Below are 25,103 nucleotides of genomic sequence, written 5' to 3' on the forward strand. Positions count from 1 at the left end.
TTTCTTGCTAATCAGAATTCGTGTGCACCCGTGTCTTTCGTCTGCACAAAGGATCTTGCAATCATCTCTGTCTGTGTTTCTTTTAGACCCAGAGATGGAGCAGAGAGGAACACAGACTTGGGTGGATCTTCATTCATGAGCAGGGACACGTCATGCTCATCTGAGGTGTCTGGCTGACAGCAAGAGCAGAGAGGTAAGTTTCATAGGGTCGCGTGCCCATTTTATTTTATTTTTCATTCATGATGCATAGAGGCGTTCCCCAGACAAAGTGAGCATTTCTCAACTGGACTTTCTAGAAATGAGCTAGGCAGTGAAAATGGGTTTGAAGCATTCCTAAGAGCCCCGCAAGAGAATGCTGAGAGTTAATCTGGCACCCTCCTTTGGAAACGTCCGTTGTCTGTCAGCTCTTCAGCTGTGCCCTAACACCTCCCATTGCGCTGCCACACCAGGATAGAATTCCAAGCCCACACTGAGTCCTGGAATGTTGTGGTGCCGTGTTGGAATCAGATGTGACCACGTGGTCTTGGCTCCCCGCCTTGTGGGGGGTCATGGTGGACCAGGCTGTTGGCCGTTGGTGATGTCATAAGCGTCTGGAATGAGGGGAGGAGTGGTGCGTTCTGTGTTCCTTTGTGGGTGAGCTAGTGGTCGGAGTGGTTGGTTGTCTTCTTGTTCTTGTGCCTTTAGTGCTGTTAGTTAGTGCTTTTAGTTAGTGCCGTTAGTTAGTGTCATTACTTAGAGTCGTTAGTTAGTTAGTGACTTTAGTTAGTTAGTGACTTTAGTTAGTTAGTGACTTTAGTTAGTTAGTGACTTTAGTTAGTGACTTTTGTGCCTTTTTCTTCACAACGTCGTGCGCAGCAGCTTGTAGGTAAGCTGAACCAGTATGGGATGGATGGGTGGGCAGTGAGGTGTTGAGAACTGCTGGCTGTCGGAGCTCACAGCACCGTATTGCTTACTCTTGACCATCAGACGTAATTTTCCCTCAGTACACACGTTCCAAAGGGGGTATCAGTAAAGGTGGCACCTGTCCCGTGCTTCTTCCATTGTCTTCTTTGCTCAATTTTGGAAGCATCGTAAAGTTGCTGGGTGGACAGGCATCACGTAGCCTGAGACTCAGCATGTCTTGCAGCAAGTGGATGGGACGGTTGTGCTGTGTGTGTTATTCCATGGATGTCTTAGCCCTGCTCACTGACCTGCTCTTTCTCTCTCCTCTCCTCACCCTCCGCCCACTGCCTCAGTGCAGCTTTTGCTCTCATTCCATCTGAGCAAAGCGACAAGGAACTGCTGCAGATAGCTTGAAGTGATCTCATTGCCAGGTACGTGCCACGTTTTGTCCCCGCACATGGTTTTGCCGCAGGGTATGCGAGGGTAGTTCTGACGAATTGTACCCATACTGTGGTGTGTGAATACAGAAAACAGAAATGTGTTTCCGTTCTGTTCCAGCACGTCACAGCTGCTGTGATGGGCGTCGCGTGCATGGCCGGGGAGGAGAGAGGGGCTCCCCAGAACAGAAGAACTCCAGCGGAGCCCTACCATGTTACGGAGGTGATGCCTCTGCATGCTGGTGAGTGAGGTTCTAAAGCGGGGTGGGCAGGGCTGGGGCAGCGAGTGCCCCCTGCTCCACACCAGGAACCCTTGTCACGGGCAGACTGTGCCAGGGGAGCGAGCCCAGGGCCGGAGAGGGCAGAGCTCCTTCTGCTCCCGCCTGCCTTTGGCCCCTCTATAGCACTGCTCTCTCTCCTTGCTCAGATGCTGAATTGCTGCCTCTGTCTGATGTGGAACAGGAGGCAGTGGACTTCATCCAAGCCAACACCATCAGCATGGAAATGGTAAGAGCAGCCATCTCCATCGTGGCTATACCTGCATCTCCAGACGGTCCCTCTGGCTCTGCCTTCAGGCTGCAGGAGGGCTGATGGCCGGGCAGAGCTGCTGCTGTCCTGCAGCTGTCCTGTGCTGCTCCACACCCCGCAACGCCTGGTCCCCCTGGCCATGGCTGTCCCCACTCACACTCCTCGGTCTCTGTGTGCTTGCCAGGATCTGGTGCAGAAGCTGCAGTTCCTCAATTCCATTTGTATACTGTGCAGCATGGCTGGACAGACGAGCCTCACACTGAGCCATGATATCTTCTGCTTGCTGAAAAATCAGTGCAAGAAGATTGAGGTGAGGGGACATGGCACCCAGGTAGCTGCACCCTGTGAGAAGGACAGGACAGGGGGAGAGGGAGGCAGGGAAATGATGCACAGACACCCAAGTGCCCCAGATGGGACTCCAGGTGCTGCTGAGAGCTCAGCAGTGGAGGTGGACAGCAGCACCAGTGTGCCAGTGTTTGTCAAGGGCCACTGGGGCGACTCAGGCCCTAGCGGCCGGTGGCAGGTTTGCTGTTGCTGGGTGCTGGCAGCTGCCAGGTGCCATCCTGATTGTGCTTTGCAGGTTCTGTTGCGTGAGGAGCCCATGGAGCAGCTGAGCACCGGCCTGAGATACTGCTGCATGAACACCATTGCTGCCTTGAGGTACCTGCCCAGCCCCTGCTTTTGCCAGCACATCCCCCAGGCACCATCCTGGTGGCCCTGATGCAGCTCCCCACTAAGTCTTGGCCCTCGCCCCAAAGCTGGTGACATCAGGACTGTCCTCTGACCCAGAGCAGCCCCGTAGGGGAGGAGGCACCTCCTGGCAGGGCTCCCCATCCCTCTCAGGGAGCCTTGCCCAGGGGAGGACCTGTTCCAGCCCTGCCTCAGCACCCAGGCACCGCTCCTAGCATCAGTGTCTCTCTAATTGCAGCACAGTTAATGCAGTTACAGAGGAAGAAATACTCCATCTCTTCAAGGTGTGCTGCAGCATCGTCTTCTATCTTCCTCCAGCCAGGGCCTTGAACATTTCCCTCTACAACCAGGTATGTACTGGGCAGTCTACTGTTGACCCCATGCCTCTGGGCTGCCGCTTGCATTACTTGTGTCCAGAGATCTATCAAGATGTTTGTGGGACAAGGTAGCAGCCTTGCTTGCCCTCACCCTTGCCTTGGGCTTGGCAAACACCCTGTGTTGTAGCCTGCTCTGAGTGCAGCAGCCTTGCAGGGTGCCCCTGTGCACAGATCTGTGGGTATCCTTCCTTGGCAGCCAGAGGGGTTCACAGCAGTCTACTGGGTATGAAAGGGAACCCTGAAAGACTTCCACAACCCACTGTTCTCTTTACAGACCCTGGAAGCTATGGACGACATGCTGCAGATTGTGCTAGATGTCTGTCCCATTGCCAGTGTCAAGAGTCGGCTGCAGGGAATCTTGGAGGTCTGTCTATTGTGAAGTTCTGCCCCCACAGCTCCCTTCTAGTAGTTTATCCCACTCCATGGAAACGGCACTGGCAGTAGTTGGAGCCAGCAAGGGACCCTGGCGGCGGTAGCCCCATGATGGGCTTGGCTTAAGCTCAGGGGAAGCCTGGATGGATGCTGTGATTCCAGCTAGGAGCTCAGCAGACCTGCAGTGGGCATCAGCAGCTCCCAGGCTAACCAGCAGCTCCTCTCCTCACAGGTGCTGCTGCCTTTCAGCATCTCCAAGACACAGGCTGTGTGTGAGAGGGCTTTGGGGCGCATCTCGAAGCTTAGTGGCTTCATGACCAGCAGTTTCTGGCAGCAGGTAAGGAGACATGAAAATTGTGTACCTGTGAGAAAAGCTGCGGCTCAGGTGTGAACCCTCAGAATGCTTTTGACATGAAGGGAGGGTCTTTATCCTTCCTTTTGCCTGTGCTCATCCTGCTCCAGATGCTATTCTCTCATTCTGTTTAACATGCCTTCCCTCCTTTTTTCCTTCTTACTGCAGCCCCTTGGAAAAAACCTTGCCCCTTCTCAGAGGACAGACATTGCCCTTGTAACCCTGGAGAAGATCATTGGGGACTATGGTTTTGATGAGAAGAAGTGGGCTGAGACTATGCTGGATGTGCTTCGGAGAAACCCTGGCACCTGGCTGATGGATGTAAGCAGAGTGAGGCAACCCTGCCCGCCACAGCTCTTGGGAACTGAAGCCATTTGAAGGCAGCAATGAGCTGTGGGAAGGGCAGTAATAACACAGCCTGGGAGGCAAATGGCTGCAGTCCAGTGGCAGCAGCAGTCTCCCTGTGTTCTCACAACAGGTGCCAGAGATTCTGGGATTCATCCATGCCAACCTGAAGATCCAGAGCACATCAGTTCAGCAGATCCTGCTCTCAGTGCTGGATATGCTGACCGTCCAGTTTCCCAGGGATGTGCTGAGGAGTGTGTTGACCGACCTCCCACAGAATGACAGGTATCAGCCCAGACAGCCCCACACATTTGTTCCATGTGAAGAGCAGGGCTCAGAAATGGTCTGGCTGCCAGAGCCAAGGAAAGCTGCAGGACATCCCAAGGAGCAGGCCCTCCATCCCACTGTGCTTTCCAGTGCTGGTGGGCAGCTCAGGGCTGCAGCAGCCAATACCAACCATGGCAGCCCAGAGCCCCCCATCAGGCTCCTGCCTGAGCCATGGTGCTGTGGCTAAGGCAGCCCTGCTGACGCAGCATTGCTCTCTGTTTATAGCACTACCCTGGACATACTGAAGAGTGTGCTGACCCTGCTGGAAGCATCCAAGCGGATCTGGGATGAGCTCAGCAGTGTTCTACAGGACCAACAGCTGTGTGAGATATTGAGCATCAGCACAGAGGAGTTGGGCCTCCTTCGCTTGACTGTGAGTTACTGGACAATGCACCGTGCTCTCCTACAGAGCACTGGTAGCTCAGGCTGGGCTGTGTCTCCCTAGTGCCCTGCCTTGAGCTGCCAGAGCAGCCAGGAGCTGCAGGGTGCAGGATGTCCTGCTGCCTCTGCCTGCCTCTCACTGCTGTGTTGGTTTCAGGCGATGCCTCCCACTGAAGAGCTGGTGAAGGAGCTGTGTAAGCCAGCACTGCTCCAGAAGCTTCTGAATGTGGAAAGCCTGCCAGTGCTCTGGCTGGTGCTCAGACGTCTCGTGCTGCTGTCTGATAGACCTGAGACGGTGAGCAGGACCTTGTCAAACGAAGGCCTCATGTTGACAGCCTGGCGCTGGGGCAATGGGCAACACTGTGCCTTGGCATCTGTCCTCCTGATGGAAAGGAAATTGTGTGTTTTGTACAGGCAATTGAAATCCGGGCCCTGCTTCCAGGCGTCATGGAGAACCTGCTGTTTGCCAACACAGCCATTACTGTGAAGGTGCTGAATATCTTCAGGAATGCAATGCACCATCTGGGGAAGAGGCATGCCAGTCCGTTTGCTCTGGAGCTGGCTGAGAAGATCCTGCCTCTTTTTAATCACGTAAGTCTGTTGTGGGAGGCTGAGCTCTGCGGGTGGGTGCTTGACAGGAGCGTCTTCTCCTTTCTTTCCTTCTCTGGGCTCTCAGGAATGACATGTCCTGTGGGCTCTGTAGCACTGCTGGCCGTGTCCCTGCTAGTGCAGCTTGGTTGTTCTTGGTGATGTCAGGCCCCTGTGCTGGGGCTCAGCCTACACTCATGCTCACCATGGGCAGTGAGAGTGTGCTGCTGAGGTCTGAGGTCCTCCTGTTCTCCCTCAGGCATCATCTGAAGTGCGAGAAGGTTCCATCCGCCTCTTCATGGATGTGATGGATGCTGTGCTGTGGTCTCAGAAGGGAAGCATGAAGAAGATCGTGCGCAGGGCCCTGCACCCTCTGCTCTTTCACATGAGTGACGAGACCCTGAGCGTAGCGCAGGTACGAATTTCAGAGCTGAGCAGTGTGCAGGCAGTGGTGTGCTGACAGTTCAGCTGTGATGTGCAATTGAGAGCAAGTTCAGCAAGCATTCAGACACTGGGATGTGTGTCTGTGTGTGTGGTGCCATGTCCCTGCATCTGTTGTTCTGCAGGCATCTGGGGAAGCCCTTGTGTCCTGTGCAAAGTTCCTGAAGTGGAAGGAGCTCAAGCAGCAGACCCAGCAGAAGAACGCAGTGGGGATCATGAAGTGTTTGGTGAGGACAATCTCACAGCCCCCACCTTTTTGCTGGGGGAAAGGGGATGCTGGAGGAGGGGTTGCAGCAGCAGCTGTGGCTGCTCTGCAAGCCCCATGCTCTTGTTCTCTTCTTCAGCTGCAGCAGGACAGAAAGGGAGTGGAAGGGTACCTGCAGCAGAGCCTGCCATACCTGGAGGATTCTCAGGCCTCCTTGCGATGCGAGGCTGTCAGATTCATTGGTGAGCCCAACCCCTGCGTCCCTCTTTGGGCCCTGCCCTGGCAGGAAGGCACAGCCCTGAAGCCCCCAGGTACAGCCTGCCCGTGCCGGTAGCCACAGTGGGTGCCTTGCTCAGGTCCCCCCTCAGGTGCCGTCCCTGCCTGCAGCATGGAAGGGGAAGCAGCTGGGCTGGCGGGGTTGGGGTCTGAGCTTCTGGCAGCATGTTGGGGAGTGGGTGTCTGACAGAGCTCTTTCCCTAGGGCTGATTGGGAAGCACGCCAGGGAGCAGAGTGAGGAGATGCTGAATGAACTCTGCAGTGGTGAGTGAGGGCAGTGCTGTGTGTGTTGGGGCTGGGGGCAGAGCTGGGCAGCATGCAGCTGTGCTTTGCCCTGCTGCAAGGAAATGCTGCAGGGGCAGAGGAGCATTCATGGCAGTCCTGAGCAGTGTCTTCCACTGACCCGTCAGTCTCCCGTGCTCCTCCTGGCCAGGAAAAGCAAGGAGTGGGGCTGGCAAGGCCCAGAGTGGAAGCTGGTGGCTCTCTGTAGACTGGGGGTCCCATCTCTGCTCTGTTTCCTTCTGTTGCAGCCCTTCAGCCTTTGGAAGATGACCCCCATCTGACAGTCTGTTCTATGGCATCTGAGACCATTCAGAAGCTGAGACACCAAAGGCAGAAGGCGGCACCAGCACGGAGAAGGCTCCCAGCACTTTTCCGCTGGTCCTGCATAGCCTTCTGAGGGATAATTCTTGTTCATTAACGTTGCTAGGACACCTGTACAGCAACGTTGCTGGGACATGTGTTCCTGTCACGCAAGACAGACCCCCTGAACAACAGCGGGAGCCTTGGAGCACAGACATCTTGGAAGAAAGAACAGGAACCAAGCTGGTTAGAACTGGGTCTGTAGTTAGCGATTAATTAAATTGAAAAGCACAATTGAAAGCCTTTGGAAGGAAGATCTGGAGAATATGACCACTAGAGAGCAGCACGTATGCACACAGATGCAGAACTGATCATAATTACACTGACTAAATTGTAACTCCTCATATGAGTTCTTGGAACTTAAACAAGCAAGCAGAAAAGTTGTGGTTTATTCTAGCTTTTGCAAAGCCGGAATGCTGGGCAGCAAAGCTCCTGCTTGCTTATAGTGCTGTGTGCCTGGACATAAGTGTCATGTGGAAAAAGACAAAGAAACACATTTTCTTTGCCTATGTCTTGGAGAGCCAGGAATCCAGAATTCAAGATCTTTGCTTTTGAGTTTGCAATTCAAAACCGGATTAGAAAGGATTCTGCAAACTTTCTTTGATGACATTAGACTCTTCATTAACAACAATACTGTTTCTAATACTACTAATAACAGCAACACAACAACAAAATAATGGAAGATGAAGGAAGACATGGGGACAAGAGTCACTGGAGGAAATTTCTCCTTTGAACTGAATTGGTGTTAGTGTCCCCGTGCACAAGAACCAAGGAGAGAGCAAGCATGTTTTGTACTCTTCAGAATGCAGTGTGGTTCATCTTATTGTCATCCAAATGAGACCGGGATTTCACTGCATTGTTGGAAATGGGAAAACAGTGCCAAAGTTGCATGTTTTGAAGCAGAAAAATAGTAATTTTAAAAACCCACAGCAATAGAGTAGAGAAGATCACCAGCAAAGCCTGTATCACTTGACCTCAGAGTAAAAGCAACAGTCAACCAAAGAAGCGGATGCTGATCCATTTCATGCACTTTTGTAAGGATGTGAAAGCGAGCAGACTTACCTGAAGGTGGTGTAACGTTAGTGGTAAACATCACCAAGCTCCCTCCAAAAGTGGACTTGACCTTTTGTCTCTGCGACCATCTACGTACAGAGGGAGCTACTGGAGAGCTGTGCTCGGATCCTTCAGTTTTCATGTCTCTTACCATCTCTCTTCCAGGAGATCTTGCGAAGAAAGGCTTTTCCTGTGAGGATGAAACACAGATAGGAAATGTTACATCTAGTTTTGCTGTGGGAGTTTACCTCTGTGTGTGACACATTCATTCTTCTGACAGCTGCTAACACTCAGTTTATTAATAAAAATCATACCTTTATTACTTTGTGCCTTGCAGATTAATCTGAATGTAAGAAAATCGGGTTGACTTTGTTTGCTTCGCTCAACACTGGCCACATCAAGATAACAAAGGACATTGTTTTCAAGAATAATTGCAGCTATCTTCCAGTTGGCTTGTGCTTCTGTGTTTCTGAGAAACACCATCTAGCAATTTCTTTTTCTTTTTTTGCACGAGTCCTGGATGCTGGTGTGTGTTGTGCTCTGTTGTTTGCTGACCAGCAGGTGAGAGGACTGTGTTTTGTGTTGGGTGTTGAGTTTTGTCTATCTCAGGGGCCATCCAATTGGATCCATCCTCTTTTTGCAGTGTTTAGGGACAGTTAATTTGCTGTTGCCTGGAGCTATGTGTGAAGTGCAGGACTAGAAGCTGTGATCGCTGAATCTCCTTGGATGAGCCCCAGCTCAGGTTCTCTCACACCAACCAAGAACATTTTTGCCAGCCCTGTTGTATTGCTGCAGCTCAGTGACCCCGACAATCTTCCCATGGAGTGCCGAAGACGGAGGTGGGAGCCTCCTTGCTGAGATCTGCTAGCAAAGCCCTGAGCGGCTCTAAGGTCGGAGCCTGTTGGGTCGGTAACACTGTGTCATGGTTTTGTGCTGTTGCTGTCCATATTCCACATCATAACATCACATGCAGTATGAATCATTAATTGAGGGTATAAATAGTGGAATCATGTACAAAGGAAAAAGGGTTAAAGAGAAAGTAACTTTTTGTTTATAACTGAACAATACGGATTGCTAAGGGAACGTTATATGGTATTAAAGGTGTTTGAATGGGACAAACTGTTCTGATGGTATAAGAAAGTGTAACTGAGGGTATGTGGAAGTGTAATAGAGGGTATGTGGAATTGTGATCGAGGGTATGTGGAAGTGTGGAAGGAGGAAGGCTGAGGGACCTGGTCTAGGTCCTGCTATCCTGGAAAGGCAGCCTGGGGATCTGGCAGTGTGTGTGCCAAGTGGCTCTGTGTGCCTATGGGTGTGTACTGAAGGGCACCCAGAACTGCCACTTCCCCTTGGGACATAGGCTTGGAGCATCAGTTGCTATGTTACTCTCTGAGAAGAGGATTCAGGCCCCAAGTCTTGCGTCCAGCTTGGTGATTTGGATTGACTCTGGGGCAGCAGTGGATGATCTGCAGCCCTGCAGCTGAGTGCATGAGGCTGATTGTGATCTCTGCTCTGCCATGTACCTACAGCAAATCCCAAGAGCACACAAAGATTGGGTCTGTACCCTGGCCTTCATCCCTGGCTGCCCCATGTTGTTGAGTGCGTACCAAGGAGGCGTGATCAAAGTCTGGAACATGGATAACTTCGGCCCAGTTGGGGAGATCAAAGGGCAGCCCCATCAACGCCATCTGCACCAACTCCAAGCACATCTTCACTGCCTCCAGGTGAGCCTCGGGCTTGGTGCTCCCCAGATCCTGCAGGAGGTGAGAGTGCCCTGTGTTGACTTGTCATCCCTGGGCCTGGGTGGGTTTGCACTGAGTGGGGCCAGGAGCCTGGAGGGCGAAGAGGGCAGAGGGGATCTTGCAGCTTTCTGGTCCCTCAGTGCCTTCCTCTCACCTTGCTGTCTTAGTCTGTCCCCTGCCCGCTCTCTGGGATATCCCCATGCAGGGTCCCCTCTTCCCTGGCGCTGGGCATCCCCTGCTGTTCTTGGGGAGCATTTTGGCAGCAAGACTCTGAAATCCACTCTCTTTTGTTTGTGCAGCAGCCGGAGCTGCGCATCTGACCTGGCTCACCCTGAGCTTCCCTGCAGAGATCTCTGAATCCCAACTGCAACGTCTGCTGACCCTCTGCTCTTCCCTGGGTACCCACTTTGCTCTGCAGTGGGGTGGGGAAGGGCTGCAGATGGGTGAGGATGGAGATGGTTGTGCCAGGAGCGGAGTGTGGACGGGTTGGACCCTGATCCTGCACGACTCCCCCACGGCTGCACACCTGAAGGACAATCCTACAGAGAACGATGGTGCATGGCTGGAGCCCTTCAGAAGGCTGAAGGCTCAGCCCAGGAGTGTCAATGAGGACGCAGCCTCTCCAGCTGCCCTGCTCATGTTTCTCTGCTCAGGGGGCCGACGAGGCCCTGGTCTCACACTGGAGCTTTCTTCTACCTCTCCTGTGGTCCCTTGGAGCATCCCCTGCTCCATCCTGCCCTGCCCCGCGCTGGGCTCGTGGGGGAATGTGGGAATACAAGAAAAGCTGTTCAGAGCAGCAGCTGTGGAGCCAGATCAACAGCCTGAGAACCAAGGACACCTCTGGAAGGAGAAGAAGGGACTCACGGCTCTGATTGGATATGTTAGAAAAAAAAAAACTTGTGAAGGTTTATAATGGATGTGAGAACTTGTAATAAAGGATTTGGATCATTCACATCTGAGTCCGTGCTTCAAATGCTGCAGGGGAATGGCTGCGTTGAGCCCTGGGAGTGGTATTCTCTCCTTATGCGCTCTCACTTCCCTTTGGTCACTGAAGAAACGACTTTTGAACTCGGACTTAAGGATTTCTCTGCATGATCCCATTGGTGCTGAACTCGGATCTCAGAGGAGCTCCAGGATGTGCCCCATAAAGCACAGACCAATTTCTTTCTGCTTTCTGCAGCCCCGTTTGTTTCGTGTCACCAGTCCTTGTTCAAACCACTGCAGGGTGGGAATTTCTGCACACCTTGAAACAGGAGCATCTCTATTGACTTGATGGAGTCTGTCTTTTATCATTCTGGGGATGGGGGGGGGAAGAAGAAAATGCAGTTTCCATGGCCTGGTGGAGGGCACGATGGCATGCGCAGGGTCACCCTGCCATGGACAGGATGGTGGCTGCTCCTGGGTCACAGCTGAGCCCCGTGCTGTGGGGCTGGGCAGGATGGATCACAGGACCCATGGTTGCCCTGTGACGCACAGCACTTTTACAAAGTAAAAGAATCAATTTCCTTAAACATTGAGCATCCATACGTAAATTGCAGCCTAGTGGAATCTTTTCCTATCCAAACAGAATTCTTTATCTATTTCTGTTACATAAGAAAAGCAAATAATTTTTTATCGGTCGACTTTGAAATTCAGGCAAGTGTTCACTTGAAGTGTTATGAAGTGTCAGCTTTTCTAGAGTATTTACTTTTCATGCTCTTAATTTCTCATTATCTCGCCTTATTCTCTTGCCACCTCAGTGTTTTCATTCGATGGCTTCCATGTGACAAGAGCTCTTGCTGTGTGAGCGATACAAATGTAGCTTTAAAAGTGGTACAACTTGCTATTAAGGCAGCTCCCCTGGGAATTCCTTAAAGCTGCAGTGAGACAAGGGACACAAGAGAAACTTTGCTATGCACAGCAGGCTGAGCCCTCCTGCAGTCCCAGCTATGGAGTGCTCTGCAAAATCTGTCTCTTTTTGCTCCTGATGTGCAGAGGTTTGATCTGCTTTTGCACCAGCAAGAGAGAAGTGGCACCTCACACTTATATTTCTGAATATTCTTGCTGCATTCAGTGGGATGTAAGCAATAAATAAAGAAATAAAATAAAAATATTATTGCTTTGGTTCTCAAAAAAAAAAAAAAGAACTGCCCAGCTTAATTTTGCTCCAGATCCTTCACTGCTTTGTTGCCTTTCACTGGACAAGATTTAGGGCCTCAATATCTTTCTTATAGTGAGGGGTCCAAAACAGAACACTGATAAACAGACCGGTATTGTGATCAATAGAACTTGAGGAAGAAATTCATCTTTCATGAGGAGCTCCTCTTTGAACAGCACCAGGAACTAAGACAGGTGTTTGATTATTTCCTGCTATGAGGCAAAGATGGATCAGCAGATACAGCTGGAATCTATCTCTCTCCTCCCCACTTTATTCCCCACCTTCAATTCTTTTTGGAAAGGAAATGCTGCAAATCTGGACTTATTTGGGAAATCACCGTGCACACAATGAAGTGAGAAAGCACCGTGCACATGAACAAGGCAAGATCCTGGATCAAGCTTTCAGTGGAAGGGAAATGCCTGAAAGGATTGAGCAAAGTCCTGGCGAAAAATACCTGGGGTTCCTGTTGGTGGGAAGCTGAACATGAGCCAGCAGTGTGCTCTCACAGCACAGAAAGTTAACCATATCCTGGGCTGCATCAAAAGAAGCACGGCCAGCAGGGCAAAGGAGGCGATCCTGCCCCTCTACTCTGTGCTGATGAGGCCTCATCTGGAGTACTGCATCCAGATGCAGAGTCCTCAGTACAGGAGAGACATGGACCTGTTGGAGCATGTACAGGTCACTGATACATGCCATAGAACTGATTCAAGGGCTGGAACACCTCTCCTATGAGGACAGGCTGAAAGAGCTGGGGCTGTTCAGCCTGGAGTACAAAAGGCTCCACGGTGACCTGAGAGCAGCCATGAAATCCTTAACAGGGGAAAGTAGAAAGAAATACAAATAAAAGAGATTTCCATTAGGATATTTAGCAACACAGTCAGTAAGGGAAGTCAGTAAGGCACAGATGATTTGCTACATACTACCAGAAGAAGAAATAAATATTACAATTCAATGGTAAATTCAGTTGTATTCACTTTTACTTCTTCATAGACTAAGATCTGAATACATAGAAAACCAAGAGAAAATTTATTACAGGGATTATAGCTCTTTCATTAAAAATGTCTGAAACTTAATAAAGAAAGTCAGCCAGGGATGGATTTATTGACCATATCAAATATGACCCCTGACTTCAATTCTTTGTGTTGCTTTTTACAAGGAAATGTTCTCTTGGCAGTGGGGTCAGCATATTTGGTGTTGAAAGATGCTGTAGAGCAAGGACTGACTCCACTCAGACATCAGGATGCCCAGGACAAGTAGGGTTCCCAAAAGGGGAAACTACAAGCTGCCATCAACATCTCAAAGTAAAATCTCTTGGAGAAGGCAGGTTTGTGCAGAGCCAGAAAGATCATGAGGCTGCAAACACTTTCAAGGCATATTATGGTAAAAGCGAAGTTCTCCAGCACATGTAGATACCAGGAGGAGAGAGAAGGGGGTCCATGCACTGTCACTGTCTTTCCTCTGATATTCTATATAGTTCCATAGCAAATTAAATTCTTTGGCAGGTGAATTGCTGTAATAACAGAAGTAAAATAATAAAAAAAGCCATCGCCTGGGCACAATGAGGCACACTGAGAAACAGTGAAGGGACAAGAAGGAGAGACCTCAGCTTCCTCTGTTGTGGGTCTTCAAAGTGCACCTGCAGCAGTCAGCTATTTTCCCTTATTATCTGGCTCTTTTCAAGATTTTCTTTGTGATACTGTTTTTATTTTTTTATTATTTTTATTTTTCTGTTTCCTAAGAGTCTCTACATGTTGTAGGTACTTCCCTCATCCAAAATTTCCTTTCTTCTTACGATAAAAGAATACAGATTATTCCCTCAATAATGGGAAAGGACAAATAGAAGCTGCTTCACCCCATCTGAGGTCAGGCTGTTTCCACACATAGGAAAATTGCAGGTAAGTGGAGGGGATTTTATCTAAGTGTAGGAACCAGGGGTGAAAATGTTGATTTTCTCCTCTATGAGAAGGGCAGAGCCAGCCATGCACACCCACAGAGCACAGAGCTTTTCATTGCTTCTTCATTTTTAAGTAAAATCATAGGGAAACTGTCAGACAATCAATGTGCAGAAGTGGTACAATCTCTTGAAAAGCCACTTATAGATCTGCAAAACTTGCAAATAACAATTTTCTGTTTATCCAATTGTTTTCCCATCTCCAGATAAGACCCCGTGCTCTGATCCATTTTTTGTGCGTGCATCAACAGATTTACAAAAAGAAACAAGTCAGCAACTGGCAATTTATTCAAGGTGTTGAAAGTATCAGACAGTTGGTAGATTAGAAAGCAAACTGATTCCTCCAGAATTTCTTGGGGGACTCTCAGGAAATGGGATCCAGTAGGAGCTGGTCTGAAGTGGGGACTACTCCATTTCTAAGGAACTGTACATCAATGAGGAACTAGTTCAATGCTTTCTCAATCAAAGAAAAACCTGACTTCAGTACACGTCTGACCAAATGCCCAAGCTGTACAAACCTAAGTCAAGGTGTGAATGCAACTCTCTGAAAGGAAATTTTGTCATTTATTTCATTTATTTCATTAGTAAACATGGAAGTTTGGTGGCCCTTCCAGGCAGGGGGGCTGGAGCTTCATGATCCTTGGGGTCCCTTCCAACCCGGGTCATTCTGTGATTCTGTGATTCATTTCTCTGCATTGACAAGACTATCTTCCTTGTGTAAGCAGAAAGAAGAGCTGCTGGAGAGGAGCTCTGCTGAGAGGGACCTGGGCGTCCTGGTGGACGACAGATTGACCATGAGCCAGCAGTGTGCCCTTGTAGCCAAAAAAGCCAGGGGTGGGTAAAAGATCTAACACACATCTCTATGATGGGGGTGGCCCAATCACAAGCAGTGCTGCGCTCAGTTGTTCTGCTTGCCTGCTCCTCGAGGAGTTAGGAGAAATCTATGCCTGTTGCGTGTTCGAGTGCGTGTGCAATGCCATGTGGAGGGCTTATCGCAATAAAGATTGGCGGATTTGCTGCGTAGACCGGTCAGAACTCAGATCTGCGTTGTGCTTCCTGCGGCACCAAACGCCCAACAGTGGCAGTTCCGTGTATTGGCCAGCAGGTGGCAGCAGAGACCACGGAAAGAACGTCTGCGGGACAGACCCTGGGGATCTGTTCTCTTTTGATTATAGGGGAAATATATTGAAAGCTTCAGATTTCATTAATCTTTGTGGGAATCATATAATGTGCAACTCAGATCTACCTCTTCGTGCAGTGACTGCCTGTAAATTTGCTAGAGCCTGATATAATATGGCCTTGTGCTTTCCGCTAACTCACCTTCATTTCATTTTCATTAAATTTGCTTGGTAGTCAGATTTTGGTGTGTGGATATTTTAAAACAATCAAACTGACATTGGCAAAAAATTAAAAATAATAAAAAAATGCACGACAGCATCAATTGTATCAATTTTTATAGATAAGATAAAGAAGAGCAGTTTCCCTTAGTTTTCTGTGCCTCTTTACTTTCTTACCCTCTCCCCTTGTGTGAGAAACTCTCAAAGTCAAAGATTTCTAGTTAGGCAAAGATGGCAGCGATAGCAGCAGTGCTTATTCATTACTGCAATACTGCGCGCACATCCCCTGTTGGCAAGGGAGAAATTGCACACCAGTCAGTGACATTAATTCTGTTCTATGCCCTAAACCCAATGCAGGTGATGCTCTCATGGCTCTCATTGGTTGAGCATCTCAGGCTCACAGACTCCTCCAGACTGTTGCTAGGATTCATTTCCATATATGGTCAATTACCAACCTCTTGTTTTTAGGTCTGCCTTGTACTTTTCTGCGGAGAGAGAAGGGCAATGTTTCCAACAGTCAGTACATTCATTCTGTGCTGTGCTGGGCTCTACCCACCCTGCGTATTTATCTTGTGCTTGTCTCAATTCTACCCATGTCAGAATGCCCCCAGTCTGAACTTAACTCTGTTCAGCAACTTTCTTGGTGGAAAAACTACTTATACAGCTGTTTTACAAGAGGGTTATACATTCAGTTAGGGCCTACACTATGTACTGAAAATACTGGAAACTTCCACTGCAAAAACACAATCTACCTCTCCCATCTGTGCAGCCTTGCAGACCCAGAGCACGCCAGGTTATTTCTGCTTTCATAGCATTTGCATGCTGTAGGGTGAGCAAAAGGTTCTGCTGCTTGATTCTTCTGCAAGAGCTGCCTACCGGCAAATGGTTGCAGGGATGGAGGATGTGACAGAAAGCATTTGTCTCCACAAGAGCAGAGTTACATTCAGTGCAGAGTGTGAGAGTCAGGTTGGTGTGGAAAAGCACTGACACGCTGGGGATGATGCAGTGCTCACATGTCTAACACTCACAGACATTACTGTCAGAAGGATGGTGCTGTGTTGTGCTTCTACCTTTGGCAGCCCCTGGAGAAATGCTGTGGCACACAGAACATTTTTGTATTGCACTGACTGCTGCCATGCAGCATGGATTTAACACACCAAATCCAGAGGAGCGTGACTGCATCTAACTGCCCTGAGAAAAACTACTGTAGCTGAAGAGATGAGGAGGCAGCTGCTCATCTGCAGAACAAGCAGCACTGCCAGACACTGGGCCAGGTGAGCACCTCCTGCTGCAGCGTGATGATGACAGGGCTGGAGACGATCTGCAAAGCCAGCTTCAAAGTGGGAGACATGAGTCAACATGGCAGGAGGACAGAGGTGTTAGGGAGCAGCCAAGGCATCAAAGAGTATCAAAAGGCTTTGAAAGGTATCACAAAGCGACAGCCAGGAAGACTGGGATTATCATGAGCAGCAACCTGGATGCTAGAGATTATTTGCTGCCATACAAAATGGTAGAGATCTTGCTGCAGACATCCTAAAGCCAGGCAAAATGGGAACCCAGAGCTCTGCCTGCACGAACCCCACAGCCATAGCATTGCAAGCTGAGCTGCCTTGCTGTTTGTTGCATTCATCCCAATCCCTGTGAATGAAGACTCGGAATGCAGCCAAGGCGATGATTGAGCATGAGAGTGACTTTATTCAATAAAAGACAGGAGGGCTTGAGAGGTCAAGGGTGAAGATGGGACTCCTCTTGTCAAGATGAGAGTGGCTCAGAGCTGGTGCTGCTGCCTGGTGCCTGGGACTGGCAGCCTGACTCTAAGTCCCCATCTAAGATGCTCAGCTTCACCTCACTGATGCTGCCCTGCTCCTGCATGGTGGTGCTGCTGTTGGGGCACTCGGGCTGTGCTTGGGATGGGCAGCACTGCAAAGGCGCTGGGTCACAATCCAGGCAGGTGACTGTGGTGTCTGGCAGGCTCAGGTCAGGAGCTTCAGCAGAGCCAGGAGATATGAGAGCATGAACGTGGATGAGCCCCTTGTGTCCATCACTGTTACCATGTGGAAGGCTGTCATCCGAATTGCAGCGATTTGTGCTTAATAAGAACTCTCCATTGATGGAAACACACTGCACATCACTACTTGGTTTGGATCGTTGGGGTTGACAAGGGCTCGAATTATCTAGGAAGGCACAGAAACACAAGGGTTAGTGTCAAACGTTTGCAAGTTGAATCATGCAAGAGGTTGCTGATACTTGGTAATAGAGTGGCGGCAGGACGAAGCAAATAAGCTTGAAGCAACAGAGCCACTGTCTTGAAAGTGATCCTCGTGCAGGTCCATAAGTTTTGACTCTGTCTGGACTTCATATGGGGCAGTATGACATCACAAAGGGGTGATATGATGTCACAAAGGGGCATTATGACGTCACAAATAAGCATTATGACGTCACAAAGGGGCATTATGACTTTAAAAAGGGGCATTATGACGTCACAAGGGGGCATTATGATATCAGAAAAGGACATTATGACGTCACAAAGGGGCATTATGATGTAACAAAGAAGCATTATGACATCACAAAGGGGCATTATAACATCACAAAAGAACATTATGATGTCACAAAGGGGCATTATGACATCACAAAGGAGCTTTATGACATCACAAAGGAGCTTTATGACGTCACAAAGAGCATTATGACGTCACAAAGAGCATTATGACGTCACAAAGGGGCATTATTATATCAGAAAAGGACATTATGATGTCACAAAGGGGCATTATGACGTCACAAAGGGGCATTATTATATCAGAAAAGGACATTATGATGTCACAAAGGGGCTTTACGACGTCACAAAGGAGCTTTATGACGTCACAAAGGAGCACTGCGACGTCACAAAGGGGTATTATGACATCACAAAGGGGCATTATGACATCCGAAACTGACATTATGACGTCACAAAGGGGCATTATGATGTCATAAATGAGCTTCATGATGTCACAAAGGGCATCATGACGTCAAAAGGCGCATTATGACGTCACAGAGGGCATTATGACGTCACAAAGGGACAGTATGACGTCACAGAGAAGCATTATGACATCACAAAGTAGCATTATGACATCACAAAGGAGCTTCATGACATCACAAAAGGACATTATGATGTCACAAAAGGGCATTATGACGTCACAAAGGAGCTTTATGACATCACAAAGGAGCTATATGATGTCACAAAGGGGCATTACGACGTCACAAAGGAGCTTTATGACGTCACAATGGAGCATTATGACATCACAAAGCGGCATTATGACATCACAAAGCGGCATTATGACATCAGAAAAGGACATTATGACGTCACAAAGGGGCATTATGACGTCACAAAGGGACATTATGACGTCACAAAGGGGGCATTATGATGTCACAAAGGGGCATTATGATGTAACAAAGAAGCATTATGACATCACAAAGGGGCATTATGACGTCACAAAGGGGTGTTAACATCACCCTGTGCCCAACTCCTCTCTACCTCCTATTGGCTCCCTCTCCCACCAATCCCCGCTCTCCCCTCCCCTTAGCCCCGCCCCCCACCCCCGTTAGGCCCCGCCCTGCCCCTCACACCCCACTCCCTGCCGCCATCTTGCCCCGCTCCGCTCACCCACCTGCCCGGTGTCGCCCGGCCCGAACCGGGAACAGCTGAAGGGACGGGGAGGGCAGCAGAGATGGGGACGGGGTCTAGGGCGGCCATTCTGAGAGACAGCCCTTCTGAGGGCTGAGCTGCAGGGCAGTGGAGAAACCCACCCGTGACCAGGGTCACATCAAAGCTGCATGAGGCTGTGTTACTAAACACAGTGCCACACGGCCTGCAAAACCATGCGGGGGGGACAAAACATGGCACGTACCTGGCAGTGAGATCACCTCAAGCTATCTGCAGCAGTTCCTTGTCGCTTTGCTCGGATGAAATGAGAGCAAAAGCTGCACCGAGGCAGTGGGTGGAGGGCGAGGAGAGGAGAGAGAAAGAGCAGGTCAGTGAGCAGGGCTAAGACAGTCATGGAATAACACACACAGCACAACCGTCCCATCCACTTGCTGCAAGACATGCTGAGTCTCAGGCTACGTGATGCCTGTCCGCCCAGCAACTTTACGATGCTTCCACAACTGAGCAAAGAAGAGCTGCACCAAGCCCTTGGATGATGGATTCCCTGCTCCTGCTGGCTTCAGCCTTCTGCATTCCAATTCCAATCTAAACCATTCCTGCGGTGGTAGTACTTGAATCCTCATTTGGGGCTGGACCTCAACAGGTCAACACATCAGAAATAACACAACGTGCATCTGGAAGACGTGTCTCAAAGCCCAGAAAATCCAACTCTCTGACCTTGGCACAATTCACCAACCAAGAGCCAGGCCTTGACAACTTGGCTGATCTGGGCATGCGGGAGGGGGGCAGACAGTGGACCACAAGTGTCCATTTCCACTGCAGCTCCCTGTAGAGAACAGCACCAATCAGCAGGCGTGAATCAATTCATTCACAAGCTGCACAATGACTCTGTTCTTTACATGATAAAAAAACACACAGAGATTCCTGACCAAAAAGTTGGGAGTTAATAACGACCAAAGAGGTTCCTGTTTCTACGCCTCATCCTCTCACCCCAACTCCTGGGTGATGCCCACAGGCTTCAAGTCAGCTCTCAAATCCACTGAACTCCCGTCACGGAACTCCATCAAAAAGGATGTCACACATGTGACACTTACATACATGAGAACGTATGTATCAGAAACACTGATGCCAGCAGGAGCAGAGAGGCGATTGTCCCCCTGTACTCAGCACTGGTGATGCCACAACTCGAATTCTGTTTCCAGTTTGTGGCCCCTCACTGCAAAAAAGACACTGAGGCATTGGAACGTGTTCAAAGAAGGGCAACAAAGCTGGTGAGGGGTCTGGAGCACAATGGAGCCATATGAGAAGAGGCTGCGGGAGCTGGGAATGTCCAGCCTGGAGAAGAGGTGGCTCAGGGGAGACCTCATTTCTCTCTAAAACTTCCTGAAGGGAGGTTGCAGTGAGCTGGGGGTCGGCCTCTTCTCTCGTGTCATTACTGATAGAACTAGAGGGAATGGTTTCAAGCTGCGGCAGGAGAGGTTCAGGCTGGACATTAGGAAATATTACTTCTCAGAAAGGGTGGCCAGGCACTGGAATGGACTGCCCAGGGAGGTGGTGGAGCCATCCCACCTGGGGGTGTTCAAGGAATGACTGGATGTTGTGTTGAAGGACGTGGTTTATTGGGAGCTATTGGTAATAAGAGAACGGTTGGACTGTTCTTTTAGGTCTTTCCCAACCCTGGTGATTCTATGATTCTGTGATTCATACACTAAGAAGCAAGGAGAGGCTCTTTTATTAAATCTTTCAATAGAGAGAAGAGTTGATATCTGCTTCTCCCAACAACAGAAACACGGAAACAACTTTCCAAGCCCACCTGCCATACAGTAGGCAGAAAACGCACATTGTAAAGGAGCACGCACATCCCCTCTGGCATAAGTCGAGCCCAAAACCCACCTTCAGATCTCTGTGCATTTCCCTTGTTTTACACCAATGCAGCCTCGCTGCAGCTCCGTGGGTGTCACACAAGGCCTGCATGTCCTCTTTCTCCGCAAACCCCACCCTCAGGCCTTGCTCTGTGAGGATTGACACCTGAGCAAAAACAAGCACTAAGAACGAGAGTAAAGCACACTGGATTCGCCCTGGCCTGGCCCAAGCCACAGTCCTACCAGACAGACCCTGGAATGAAAACTGCTCCACAAACCACAGATGGACACCAGCACACAAGAAGTTGATCGGATACAATCCCATGCAAGCACCAAGCCTCCTAAGGAAGCTCTTTGCCATCAGCTCCTTCATCGCCTTTCCTTCTCACCTCAATCTTAAAGTGGCTTCAACATCTGCCAGCACGTCTTACCACGCACCTGCTCATCACACAGTGCTTCAACAGCAACAAATTTGCTTCCGGGGCCCTCCTTCAACTCACTGTGCTAACACTCATGATTCAAATTACACAGAAATCCTAGCAGAAGTTCTCAGTGAGAACTGCACCTAACATTCCTCCTTCTACAAGCAACAGCCACAACAAGTGGTCATGAAAATGCTTTCATCAAAAAGAAGCAGAGACGGCACGGCAGGACAGATGTACTCTGTGTGCACGTCTGAAGCCTTTTGAGAACCTCGTCGTTCTTCCTGCAGGACCCCTGTCTTCTGTTAAAAGCTGAACGGTCCCCAGAGCACCTGTTTCCATCAGCTGCCACCATCCAAAGCAGCCAGTCTTCTTACAGTCACCTGGCCCAAACATCCCTTTTGCTCTACACTTGATTCACAGAATCACAGAATTGTAGGGCTTGGAAGTGATGGGAGCTCGGCATGCACACCATCCTTCCAACAGCACATCCCAGCAGCAAGGGATCACAGCGCTGGCACAGCTGAAACAAAAAGGGTGTGCGAGTTTCCTGTTAGCACTCAGTGTAAACAAATCTACCACTGAGCAACACCGTGAGCCCCCACTCACCTCAGCACAGGTCAACCTGTAACCCCAGCCTTCCCCTATCCATGTGCACATGCACACCCGTGTGCCACCCTGCCTGCTTTGCACACCTCCATGCACACACCGCATCGTGTGCCCTCCTTTGTATTCACAGACGTGTGCAAACCACCCCTGGGAACACGTACGTGCCTACACCTTCCACAAACACCCCTTTGTGTACACCTGTGTGCAACCCAACTCCTCAGCACACGCACACGTTTGTGCCACCCTGTCCACGCACTCACCACGTGCCCTCCAGCATCACTGCTGCCTCCTCTGGTACCAGACCCGCAGATGCTCCAGAGCTCATTAGCATGGACTTCCTTCCTCCCCTCAGCAGCTGCTCCTGCACTCACCTTCATTCCTACTCAGATACCGGCTGCTTCCAGCACCAGCTGACCTGCAAGACACAGAAAGGAAAGGTGGGAGTCATGCAAATCCCCAAGAAGCCCAAGGCTGCATCACCACCACGTATGGCAGCCTCAGGAAGTCAGCTGCAACTACAGACTTTGTCAGAATGGAAACAGGAATCGTCAGTTAATTGTGACCTCTGAACTCATTGCCACCATCAGAAACAGGCACTGAAATCGCTCACTTCACTGCAGCTGGTTACCTCCTGATTTTGGGAAAATGCAGACACGGAATTGAAGGACACCAGCAAAGTGACATCTACTTCATTGTAGGTGGTTAAGCTTGGAAGCAGGACTTGAGCAAGAAAAGCTTCTCAGCTCCTTGTAAGGCACTAAGTGATGGGATGATTTCCCATCCCTGCAGAAATCCTGACCTCTGCCACAGGTGGCTGAGTGACACAAAAGCTGTGTCCTTGGTTCCCAGCCTTACCTTCTCATGTCGTTCATCTTGCTCTGCAGCTCCTGCTCTGAATAGTCTTCTTATATTCCCACATGATGTACCCTGAAATACATCATTTAGTGAGTCTGAACAAAACATAAGACATTAATTGGAACTATGAAGAAATGTCTTTTGCACTTTACTTGGAGAATGTTCCATCCTATAACTTCTGCTCTCAATTGTAACACATGATTTTTTATAAAAAGAAAGATAACAAGTCAGCTCTTCAGTGTGCACATTGATGAACCTTGGTGAAATACAACTTTAAGAAAAGGTAATTTGAAAACTTCAATATTCTTATCAGAATCTCTGCTATTAGTTACCGTTCCAATGTTCTGATCTGATGATGTGTCTCTCAGAGCTGTTTTGTCACTCCCCCCCTCAAATGCACTTCAAGTGCTTTAGGAGCATCACTGGAATTTTGAATAAACTCGATATATCTTAGCAAAGCTGCTACAGCTGCACAACTGAAGTACTTTGGAAAAAAAAGAAATCTTTAATGAACGCTGAACAGTGTTATTTAATTATAATCCAGGTAATTAAATTAATTAAACCAAGGAAATCACCTTCCAGTCACTCAGCTCTCACCAGGGAAATCGCTTCCCTGCCAAGCAGATGCAACCAACACAAGCTGCTACATCACTCTAGGGCCCCACTGAGTCTTCCCAAGGGGTCTCCAAAGGCTTCCCTGTTGACTTCTGGGAACCTGGGAACACTCACATGGAAGCCAGTGCCCCCTAATGTGCCCCAGACGTTTCTCAGGGCCCCACAATTAGCTCTACAGACATCCAGACATGCCCCAGAGCAAGTATGTGTGCTGTAGGGAGCCCAAGAGACATTCCAGAGCACCCTAGTACTCCTCAGTGCACTCATGGATGCTTCACCTGTCTCTAAATATGCCCTACTGGACTTTGTTTTCTCTTCTGGAGCTTTCCTTAGTTCTCAGCTTTGCTTTCTCATGCCATTTATCTCGCTCCACAGCTTTTGCTCGCAATATTCTCTCTTGCATTCCCACCTTCCAACAGAATCACAGAATTGTAGGGGTTGGAAGGGACCTCTAGTGATCATTGAGCCCAACCCCCCTGCCATGGCAGGTTCCCTACACCACGTTGCACAGGTAGGTGTTCAGGCGGGTCTTGAATATCTCCAGAGAAGGAGACCCAACCACCTCCCTGGGCAGCCTGTTCCAGTGCTCCGTCAGCCTCACCGTAAAGAGGTTCTTGCACACATTTGTGCGGAACTTCCTATGCAGAAGTTTCAGCCCATTACCCCTAGTCCTGTCCCCACGCACTACTGAAAAGAGACCAGCCGTGCCACTATGGCCCCCACACCTCAGGTATTTATAAACATGGATCAAATCCCCTCTCAGCACCGCCAACGACAACCCTCTGCACTCTGCCAGTCAGACAGTTCACGACCCACTTCACTGTCCACTCATCTATCCCATACTTCCTCAGCTTTGTTATAAGGATGTCATGGGGGACAGTATCAAAAACCTTTCTGAAATCAAGGTAGACTACATCTGCCACTCTAGCCCCGTCCACCCAGCTAGTGACATCTTCATAAAAGGCCACCAGGTTGGTCAAGCACGACCTCCCCTTGGTGAACCCATGCTGAGTACTCCTGATAACCTCCTTATCACCCAGTTCTCTGGAGATGGCATCCAGCACAAGCTGTTCCATCACCTTCCCTGGGACAGAGGTGAGGCTGACTGGCCTATAATTACCTGGCTCTTCCTTCTTGCCCTTTTTGAAGACTGCAGTGACATTGGTCATCCTCCAGTCTTCAGGCACCTCCCCAGTTCTCCAAGACCTCTGAAAGATTACAGAGAGCAGCTCAGCAATGACCTCCACCAGTTCTCTCAGCACCCGTGGATGCACCCCATGCACCCATCCCATGTATTTATGGACATTAATGTTTCCTAGGCAATCACAGACCACCTCTTCCCTGACTAAAGAGAAATCTCCTATTGTCCAGACTCTCTCATTAGCCTCCAGGGTCTGGGATTTCTGAGGGAGAGCCTTTTCACTAAAGACAGAAGCAAAGAAGTCATTCAGTGTTTCTGCCTTCTCAGCATCCTCTGTTATCAGAACGCCTTCCTCCCCCCCTTGTTTTTTGTTTATTAGCAAACTATTAATATACTACAAAATAATAGCACTAATTACTAAGTAACATCACCATGCCAGCATCCCGACCACCTGCTTTAGAGATTTCTCCTTCATTTTGTGCAACACTTCAAAAACTGCAAAGGAAAAAAGCAAGTACAGAACCAGGACACCACTTCCCTCAGGATTATACAGTCTCATTCATGTCTGACAGATGGAGGCCCTGACAACAAGAGCTGTGTCTGTCCATAACAAGGACTCACCTCTGCAGGTGCAGGGGCAGCTCTCAGAGAAGCCTTCTTCATTTCTGCTTTCTTCTCTTTTTGTCTTTTGACTGGGAGGTGGTGTTGATCTGCCTGAGGGAAGGGAGGCCCCTTCAGAGGGATCTAGATAAGCTGGATCAACCTCACTGGGCTGAGGTGAATGGGATGTGGTACACCCAGGCCAAGTGCCAGGTCCTGCACTTTGGCCACAATAACCCCATGCAGCGCTATAGGCTTGGGGCTGAGTGGCTGCAGGACTGTGCAGAGGAAATGGACCT

At 49.5% G+C, this 25,103-nt stretch overlaps 1 protein-coding gene and 1 long non-coding RNA gene across 2 annotated transcripts; one reads left to right on the forward strand and one right to left on the reverse strand.

The window, feature by feature from the left end:
- Positions 1 to 1,233: 1,233 nt before the first annotated feature.
- LOC146755544 (uncharacterized) lies at positions 1,234 to 8,215 on the forward strand. The gene is made up of 18 exons (XM_085525486.1): positions 1,234 to 1,313; positions 1,441 to 1,561; positions 1,747 to 1,826; positions 2,032 to 2,157; positions 2,428 to 2,507; positions 2,776 to 2,887; positions 3,189 to 3,278; positions 3,519 to 3,623; positions 3,807 to 3,959; positions 4,117 to 4,268; positions 4,536 to 4,683; positions 4,849 to 4,986; positions 5,106 to 5,282; positions 5,539 to 5,694; positions 5,846 to 5,947; positions 6,065 to 6,167; positions 6,406 to 6,465; positions 6,732 to 8,215. The coding sequence occupies exons 2-18, from the start codon at positions 1,459 to 1,461 to the stop codon at positions 6,878 to 6,880; spliced, it is 2,034 nt and encodes a 677-aa protein (XP_085381612.1). The 5' UTR covers positions 1,234 to 1,313; positions 1,441 to 1,458; the 3' UTR covers positions 6,881 to 8,215.
- An 8,545-nt stretch (positions 8,216 to 16,760) lies between these two features.
- On the reverse strand, positions 16,761 to 24,742 carry LOC146755545 (uncharacterized). The gene is made up of 5 exons (XR_014938028.1): positions 24,184 to 24,742; positions 22,449 to 22,520; positions 21,854 to 22,008; positions 18,945 to 19,017; positions 16,761 to 17,237 (listed from the first exon to the last, which is right to left on the reverse strand). It is a non-coding gene; the product is annotated as an uncharacterized LOC146755545 (long non-coding RNA).
- Between the last annotated feature and the right edge of the window lie 361 nt (positions 24,743 to 25,103).

The sequence above is a fragment of the Coturnix japonica genome, chromosome 32 (genome assembly GCF_054131305.1).
Source record: "Coturnix japonica strain WE chromosome 32, WE-NBRP24, whole genome shotgun sequence".
In the NCBI taxonomy this organism is placed as follows: Eukaryota; Metazoa; Chordata; class Aves; order Galliformes; family Phasianidae; genus Coturnix; species Coturnix japonica.

What these genes read in the sequence shown, in the direction of transcription:
- LOC146755544 (XM_085525486.1), top strand. Translation starts at nt 1,459, where the DNA reads ATGGGCGTCGCGTGCATGGCCGGGGAGGAGAGAGGGGCTCCCCAGAAC. An exon ending in TGTCTGATAGACCTGAGACG is followed by an intron (nt 4,987 to 5,105) that starts GTGAGCAGGACC and finishes TGTTTTGTACAG; the next exon opens with GCAATTGAAATCCGGGCCCT. An exon ending in TGGGGATCATGAAGTGTTTG is followed by an intron (nt 5,948 to 6,064) that starts GTGAGGACAATC and finishes TCTCTTCTTCAG; the next exon opens with CTGCAGCAGGACAGAAAGGG.